Source organism: Euwallacea similis, chromosome 12 (assembly GCF_039881205.1).
Source record: "Euwallacea similis isolate ESF13 chromosome 12, ESF131.1, whole genome shotgun sequence".
Lineage (NCBI taxonomy): Eukaryota > Metazoa > Arthropoda > Insecta > Coleoptera > Curculionidae > Euwallacea > Euwallacea similis.
In genome coordinates this window covers 4,979,102-4,988,341 of record NC_089620.1, presented here as the reverse complement: position 1 = coordinate 4,988,341, position 9,240 = coordinate 4,979,102, and the positions used below count along the sequence as shown (strand labels likewise).

Below are 9,240 nucleotides of genomic sequence, written 5' to 3'. Positions count from 1 at the left end.
CCTGTTAATGGCCTTCCTTCTCGTATAGACGACAGGATATTTGTTTCTAATTCTTTATAATCTACCAATCCGGTAATTCTGTTTACTATTTTTTGACTCATTGTCAAACCTCCATTTTTTTATATCAATTTATTACTTTTTTTTCGGTTTGACACACTTTTTTGAACATTCCCGGAAATGCAGAAAAAAAATGTTCAACATTATATCAGGAGTCCTTGTCGTTTTAATCTGCACAGATTGCGAAGTTAAATGAAATAGCTTCACTGTTATGATAAGGGCGCTGGCGAAGGGTGTCAAGCAAGTTTTTCGTTTCTATATGCGCTACCTTAAGACTTCAACGTCTTAACGCACCTAACTCCATCTGCATATAAATTTGCATGGCTCTTTCCAGTATTAAGCAATGCAAATCCAATGTTGTCTACACTAGAGCGCAGTTCCCCTATTTCCTCATTGTTTTCATTTGTCACTTTAGTGCCAATATCTGGAAGTGCGTTATCCCCCTCAACAAGGTAAAGTTTTCTTCTGAATATTTCTTGTCTGCTCATTCGATTTACAACTTCCTGACCTATATAACACCCCTTATTAAAGCTTATACCGTTTACTTTATCGATTAAAAATTGCAGCGGAAACGATGAATTCTGCACCATATCTTTCGCTCCATCTGGAACGAGATTTTGAATTCTGACTTTTTCATACTGAGTAAAATCCCCAACCGGCTCTTTTATTTCATCTTTATGTATGATCCTCATTCCTAGCAGCTTGTGCCTTGGATCTTGAAAAATAACTTGTGATTCACTACTACACTCCGCCAACTTAGTATTAAACAAAACTCCAACCTTATATAGTGCGCTAACGTCTTTAATTTTCACTTTCAAATAAGTTTTAAGCAAATCCAGTTTCTCGATTATTTGCTGCAAGTGCATGTTTTCGCACTCCAAGAGGGTGTATTTACCATATTCAATAAGAAAAAAATCATATAGATATTTTCCCTGAGGGCTAAGCAATAAAGAGTAAATGGCTTTTTGGCTATCCAACTTATTAATATCATTGGTTATAATACCCTGCAGAAAATCTCTAGTGTCAGGCCCATATAGCACTATCACACCACGACTTAAAAATGGTATATAACTCATGAAATCTCTATAAATAAATCTAAATTCTATTATATAACATTAGGCTCTTTTAGAAACTGCTTTTGGCGTGCATATTTTATAATGGCGTGCATATTTTACAAGCTCCAGCCCTTGAAATCTAACTTACGAGTATATATATAAACTTATAAGTTAATTTGTTGATGAGGAAAAACAAATGTCAAGTATAAGTTTAAATGTATTAGATGATAGCGTGCTGATCAAGCCTATTAGCGAAGAAAAGCAAGGTGGAATTGTGCTTCCATCAAGTGCTGAAAAGAAACCTACTAAAGGTGAAGTTATAGCAATTGGTGAAGGTTCACGCAATTCAAGTGGCGAACGCGTAACTTTAACTGTGAAAGCTGGTGATAAAGTGTTCTATCGCCAATGGGTTGGTACAGAAATAGAACATAATAATGAGAAGCTTATCGTGATGAAGGAATCCGATATACTTGCTGTCATTAAGTAGCAGTCTTTATTTTACTAAACTGAAACAAAGCGCAACATAGCGCATTGTAAATGGTTTTATTATAGTTTTCTAAATTTTTTATTAACAAGAGGTGATAAAAATGACTAATGTAGTAGTATCAGGTGAGCAGTTGCAAGAAGCCTTTCGTGAAGTTGCAGCAATAGTGGATTCAACGGTAGCAATAACTGCAGGACCTAGAGGAAAAACAGTAGGGATTAATAAGCCCTATGGAGCACCAGAAATTACAAAAGATGGTTATAAGGTGATGAAGGGTATCAAGCCTGAAAAACCATTAAACGCTGCGATAGCAAGCATCTTTGCACAAAGTTGTTCTCAATGTAACGACAAAGTTGGTGATGGTACAACAACGTGCTCAATACTAACTAGCAACATGATAATGGAAGCTTCAAAATCAATTGCTGCTGGAAACGATCGTGTTGGTATTAAAAACGGAATACAGAAGGCAAAAGATGTAATATTAAAGGAAATTGCGTCAATGTCTCGTACAATTTCTCTAGAGAAAATAGACGAAGTGGCACAAGTTGCAATAATCTCTGCAAATGGTGATAAGGATATAGGTAACAGTATCGCTGATTCCGTGAAAAAAGTTGGAAAAGAGGGTGTAATAACTGTTGAAGAGAGTAAAGGTTCAAAAGAGTTAGAAGTTGAGCTGACTACTGGCATGCAATTTGATCGCGGTTATCTCTCTCCGTATTTTATTACAAATAATGAAAAAATGATCGTGGAGCTTGATAATCCTTATCTATTAATTACAGAGAAAAAATTAAATATTATTCAACCTTTACTTCCTATTCTTGAAGCTATTGTTAAATCTGGTAAACCTTTGGTTATTATTGCAGAGGATATCGAAGGTGAAGCATTAAGCACTTTAGTTATCAATAAATTGCGTGGTGGTTTAAAAGTTGCTGCAGTAAAAGCTCCAGGTTTTGGTGACAGAAGAAAGGAGATGCTCGAAGACATAGCAACTTTAACTGGCGCTAAGTACGTCATAAAAGATGAACTTGGAATCAAGATGGAAGATCTCACGCTTGATGATCTTGGTACGGCTAAAAATGTTAAAATTACTAAAGATAATACCACAGTTGTCAGCGAAAATAGCGATTCTGACAGTGTGAAAGCTAGAATCGAGCAGATTAAATCTCAAATTGAAACTTCAACTTCTGATTATGATAAAGAAAAGCTAAGAGAGCGTTTAGCGAAATTATCAGGTGGCGTTGCTGTGCTAAAAGTTGGTGGAGCAACTGAAGTGGAAGTTAAAGAACGTAGAGATAGAGTCGAAGATGCGCTGCATGCAACAAGAGCTGCAATTGAAGAAGGTATAGTTCCAGGTGGTGGAGTTGCGCTTCTTTATGCTTCATCTGTTCTCGACAAATTAAAAGGTGCAAGTGACGAAGAGCAAATAGGCATAAACATTATCAAGAAAGTTCTCAGTGCTCCAATTAGAAGGTTAGTCAAAAATGCTGGTCTTGAATCTGCTGTTATAATTGACTATTTGATTAAGCAGAATGATAAAGAGCTTATATACAACGTTGAGGCTATGAATTATGCTAATGCGTTTACAGCTGGTGTGATTGATCCAGCAAAAGTGGTGCGTATTGCTTTTGAAACAGCGGTATCTGTTGCGAGTGTGCTGATAACTACTGAATCTATGATAGTTGATGTACCAAGCAAAGAAAATGCTTCATCTCCTATGGGTGCAGGAGAAATGAGTGGCATGGGTGGATTCTAAGTAGAATGAAACCGTGGAGCAATTGCTCCACGGTAATTCCAAAAAATCTCACATTTTACTATCCGTTAAAGGTAATACGTTTGGTGCAGAAAGGCACCACTGTTTGCATCCGTTTCACTCCTTTATATTGTGGTTGTCTAATAACAAAAAGGCAGCATAAGAAAACTATAACCCCTAGTATATTTATACTATAGCTGACCCAAGCAACACGTCATACCGCGAATGAATCCAGTTATCTAAGTGGGGAGAGGTGACTTTCTCCACTTAGATAACTGGATTCATTCGCGGTATCTCGGCATAGATTCCGCTAATAAGTAGCGGAATGACGAATTTGTCGTTTTTCAGATTGTCGTAAGTCAGTTTAGCTATAGCATAATGCTATATTAATAAATAATCTATATAATACTATTAAATATAATAATTAAAATCTAAATTACTTTCTCTATAAAAGGAGAAATTTACCTTAATGAAAATACATATATATTTAATATTGTTTTTATTTTTTCTTGCGCTCAACTATATGCTGACGAGGAAATTGCAAAATTTGATTTACTTATTGGCGAGATAAATGAAGCAAGCTTCACTCTTAAAGGTGCAATAAAGGTTACAGTAGAACCAGGCTGGCACATATATTATAAAGATCCTGGAGATTTTGGCCTTCCCACGTCTATTAGTTACAAAGGTAATGCATCAGATATAAATATTCACTGGCCTATTCCAAAGGAACATAAAGATAAAGTAGGGAGAGAGATGTTTGTAAGTAACGTATATGAGGATATGGTATTATTTCCCTTTAAGATGAATATATTTTTAAATCAAGGGTATATTGACCTTAACTTCCATATAAATTATGCGATATGTAAAGATAGGTGCATCCCTAAAAATGCTGAGATAAAAATCAAACAGCCACTAAAGAATTTTATAGATTCTGATGTCAATGAACTTATAAATGAGTGGTATGAAAAATAGAGTTTTCATGGGGTAGGTGTCATTCCAGTGCGTGACACTGGAATCTCATTTACTTTTTTGTTCACTATGTGAGGAACTTGGGCCTACAAGTATATAAACATAATGGTTTCACATAAAAAATTTAGATCCCAGTGTCACGCACTGGGATGACAAGAAAGGAGCGCTAGGATGACAGAAAGGGGTGCTAGGATGACAGGAACGAAGTCATACATAGAAAATAGGTTAGGTATTTTCAATTTTTGTTGTATACTCAAATAAAAATCTCACTTTTACAGATGGATACAGTAAAGTTTGTTTTATTACTGCCAACAATATTACTCATGCTAGTTGCTGGTGTTTACCTATCGATTAAACTAAAATGGCTACAGGTATTTAGATTACCATACGCCCTTTCACTCCTTGGAGCTAAAAAAGGAGAAAATAAATTTTCTTCTATAGCCGCTCTGTTTACAATTTTAGGGGGAAATTTAGGAGTAGGAAATATTTCAGGAACTGCTGTTGCTCTAAAAACCGGAGGACCGGGCTCTATTTTATGGATGGCAATAATTATTGTTATCACTTCTGTGATAAAATATGTCACTTGTTATCTAAGTATAAAAACCAGAAAGGAAAAGAACGAACGGTTTATAGGTGGCCCTGTAGCCTACATGACTGATGCGTTTAACTCTAGGAAGGCCACAATTGTCTTTCTAGTTATCATGATGATGGTTTCAATAACAGTTGGTAACCTTGTTCAGGTAAATTCTCTATCAATACCACTTAATATGATAGATGTGCCTGTAGTTGTTGGTGGCATTGTAATGGCCATAATATTTTTTGTTGTTGCAGCTCTCAGCTTAAAAAAAATTAAAATTTTTATATCGGCTATGATACCGATAATGACGGTAAATTACCTCACACTTTGCGGTATCATATTATTTAAATTTAGTGAAAATATTCTTCCTTCTCTAAAACTAATAACAAGCAGTTTTTTTACAACCAGTAGCTTTAACTCTGGTTTATCTCTAGGTTTGATTCTAGAAATGTTGACTATTATTCAAGTCGGAACTTTGCGAGGTATTTTTGCAACAGATATAGGGCTTGGCCTTGAAGGAATCGTACATTCTTCAATTGTTCCTAAGAAAAATAATAATAAATTTATTATTGAGCAGAGTCTAATTACGATAATATCGCCTTTTATAGTTGCGTTTATAGTGTTTATTACAACAATGGTACTGCTTGTCACAGATTCTTGGGTCACTGATTTAGAGAGCACTAACATGTGCATATTTGCTTTTAGAAAGGCAATGAATTGGCCTTATATTGACTATTTAATTATGGCCATAATGTTTTGTTTTGCTTTTACTACTATTTTTACTTGGTTTTTTTGCTCAAAACAGACAATACGCTATGTGTCTATGGATAATAAATACACTAAAATCTGGATTGTAATTTTTACCATGATCATTCCGCTTGGTGCGATAGGTAAAGTCCGGTTGCTATGGGATGTTGCTGATATCTCGATTGCTGCTTTGTTGTTTATCAACATACTCGCTATACTCAAGCTAACCTCTCAAGATCCAGAAGTGTTTACTATGAGTAGCAGATATTTGAAGTTGCAAAAACAGAGCTATAGCTAAAGCAATTTAGGCTATGCAGCTGTTGTGATATAAGAGTGATTTTCGCCAAGAAGGATGTCATCCCAGTGCCCAGACACTGGGATCCAGGAATCTTGATTGGCACTAAGTTAGTGAGCATAAAAGTAGCTAATCTTATGTTAAAACACAACATTTTTGATGGGGTTCGTGAAAGGCTGGATTCCAGACTGGAATGACAACTTAAATCGTTTGATGCTACCATAAAATAGCTTGTGTCATCACATTAGTAACACAACCTTCCTTAATAAAAATTCAACCAATGCTTGTGATAATTATATTAGCTAGTATTAGCTAGAACTAAAGGCAGAGGGTTATTAGTGAGGGGTATATGAACACTAACGATACACAACAAGAACACATTTATAATGAGCGCATTCAAGAAATTTTTCCTTTATTTGATAAAATAAAAAAGGAAGACGACCCAATTTATAATGCTAGAGTTGATTTTAACACAGTAAAGTTTTTAACAAAACACGCCAACTGGAATTGGGACGAAGAAGAAAACAAAGATAAAGCATATGGAGTTATTCTTCAGAAATGCGACAAGACAAAGAAAGCTGGACAAGAGCTTGAAAGTGAAGTTAAAGAAAGGTTGAAAGAGTATGTTGATGATGTTGCAGGAGTTTCAATATACGGTAATCACGCAAGTATTACGCTGGGAGATAACAAAAAAGAGTTTAAAATCAGCGAATTTTTAAATAGTGATTTTTGTGAGAAGAATGAAATCTCGGGATTTTCAACATTGCATAGTGATGGAAAGAGCGGAATGCATGGTTTTGTTGCCGAGGAAGAAGGGAAAAAAATAAGACATTATGTCGTAACTGATGGTTCATATGAAATGACTTTAAAGTGGTATGCGGAGGGGAAGGAATGTAAGATCAAAATTAAGATTGATGCTAACGGTGTAGACCTTGTTAAAGGTGATGATTTTTCTCTAGAACGGTTAGAAGTAAACAGAGATGTAAAAATAGGTGGTTTATTCTTGCATGAAATACAATTCAGGGAGAAAGGACAAGGAAAAGCGAATGAGATGCAACATAATAAAGACAGTAACGAGCTATCATCTGAAACTACAACAAGAATTGATGTTAATAGAGGTGTTAGCGCTCAAGCTACTGATATAACTCAAAAAAAAGAAGACCACCATTCACATTTTGGACTACAATCTAACAGCAGAAGGCAGTCTTACGATAGCGGAATTGGAAAAGATTTTGACGATAAAATTAATTCTCAGGAGGCTAAAGAAAAGCGTGAGCTTAGACAAGCAGCACGAGAAGCAAATTCGGGAGGTCAAGTTTATAACCTACAATCGCTTTTTGAGGAGAATCCTCAGAACAAAAAAACTCCTCCGCCACTTCCACCTAGAACTAGTTCACTACCACCTGAAAAAGGTGTTTTCGATGAGCAAGGGAGAGCCAAATCTGGAAGCCAAAAACCAGATGATTTGCGCGAAAATGAGCAAACACCTAATAATCAGCAAAAAGGTGCAACTTCTGATTCTTCAGATAGTTCTACTTTCACCAAGTCTGTAAGCCAAGATAATAGGCAAGAAGATGAACGGTATGACAATCCTACATTTGGACATGCTGTACCTGGAAGCCAAAAACCAGATAGAAGTGAGCAAATACCTAATAATCAGCAACAACCTGAAATCCAGCAACAAGAAGGAAAGAGTGAACAGGAGCCTAAAGGAGGGAAGTTAAATTACAAAAAAGGTGAATTGTCTAGTGAACCTGAAGCTGACGGAAAAAGTGAATTAAGCTCTAACACAGCTGATGTAGCACAAAAAAGATTCTTAGAGGACGTTTTAGAAAAAATAAAAGAAGACAAACCAATATACAAATGGTTAAAGGGTAAAATTGAAGGTAAAGAAGATAATCAAAATCTGGATGCACTAGAGGGAAAACTATCTAAAAAATATGGTAAAGGTAATATTATAGAAAAAAGAGAGAACGATGACGGCAAACCTCTATCTCCAGTTAGCACTGAGAGAAATAAGGAGAGTTTGATAGATGTTGAACAAGGTAGTGACACTCGATCACAGAAAAGCTCTCGCAGGAGTGGACAAGAGCCTGAAGAAGAAAGGTTAAATTACCAAAACGTACGTGAAGCATTAGGAAGTTGGAAGGAAAAACGGCTAAAGAAATACGGAATTAACGAAGATGTTAAAGAGACTAGTTTTAATACACCAGAGAAAATTCAGTCTGAATTGCAAAAAGACGATTTAGCAGATGTAAAAACAGTAGAAGGTCCAACTGTTAGTGTCTCTGCTTCAATACCAAATAGTATAAGTGATTCAGGCTATATATCTCCAACTAATGGTGATAGTAAATCTCAAACAGATTTAAAACAGGTAGGAAGGAAATTAGAAGAACATATTAATCTAACTCCATCTGAAGAACTTAAAAATACATTAGGTCAAGAAAATCTCGGGTTAAAACCGGCTGATCAGAGTCAGATTAGCGAAGAAACTAAAAAACGCTTGAGAGAAGTTGGGTTGCTAAAAGACAGCTCAACAGATGTAAAAACAAACGATTCGGGCTATTCATCTCCAACTCATGCCAATCATGAACAATCTCAAGTAAATCCTGAACAGTTAAAGAAGAGCTTAGAAAACATTGAACCAAAAGAAATCGGAGATACGAGTGAGTTAAAAGGAGCATTGGGAAACCCGGATAAAGGGTTAAGAGAACCGGCACAACAGGCTACTAAAGAAAATATTCCTAAAGATTCATTCTCAGAAAACATTTTAGAAAAGATAGGAGAAGGTAAACAATATGACCCTATACGTAAGTGGTTAGAAAAAACAGTGGCAGAACGAGAAAATAATGACACTAATCCAACTGTAGATAAAAATAGCGAACTATATAAATTACTAGAGAAAGATGAAGCACAACTGAAAGCTGGAGTAATAGAAGAAGAAAGAGGAGATACTTTAACAGAACACACTGATGGTTATGATCGCAATAGAATTGCATTAGCTAACAGAAATAAAAGACCACTAGATTGGGCTAAACAGGTTGCTGAGTCACAACAAAAAAAAGATACTAATAAAGGTATTTGGGAGTGTTAAATAAACTGTGTCAAACCGCATTTTTAATTCAACTCAATTTTCAATCTACCAGGAAAGAAAATATCAAGCTGAGAGATGGTTAACGCCCAGTCATGTACAGGCATAGTCCATTTTTCCTCTGCTTTCTTTATAGCACAATATACCTGTTTATACAAGGCATTTGTGCTGGTAAATGAACCCTTAGTTTTAGTGAATTTTCTGATCTGTCTATG

General features: G+C 35.6%; 2 protein-coding genes across 2 annotated transcripts; one reads left to right on the top strand and one right to left on the bottom strand.

Annotated features, from left to right (window-relative positions):
• Positions 1-326: 326 nt before the first annotated feature.
• On the bottom strand, positions 327-1,133 carry LOC136412510 (putative transferase CAF17 homolog, mitochondrial). Its single transcript, XM_066395582.1, has one exon. The coding sequence runs from the start codon at positions 1,131-1,133 to the stop codon at positions 327-329; it is 807 nt and encodes a 268-aa protein (XP_066251679.1).
• A 5,150-nt stretch (positions 1,134-6,283) lies between these two features.
• Positions 6,284-9,028, top strand: LOC136412509 (dentin sialophosphoprotein-like). Its single transcript, XM_066395581.1, has one exon. The coding sequence runs from the start codon at positions 6,284-6,286 to the stop codon at positions 9,026-9,028; it is 2,745 nt and encodes a 914-aa protein (XP_066251678.1).
• Positions 9,029-9,240: the final 212 nt, after the last annotated feature.

What these genes read in the sequence shown, in the direction of transcription:
- LOC136412510 (XM_066395582.1), bottom strand. Translation starts at nt 1,133, where the DNA reads ATGAGTTATATACCATTTTTAAGTCGTGGTGTGATAGTGCTATATGGG.
- LOC136412509 (XM_066395581.1), top strand. Translation starts at nt 6,284, where the DNA reads ATGAACACTAACGATACACAACAAGAACACATTTATAATGAGCGCATT.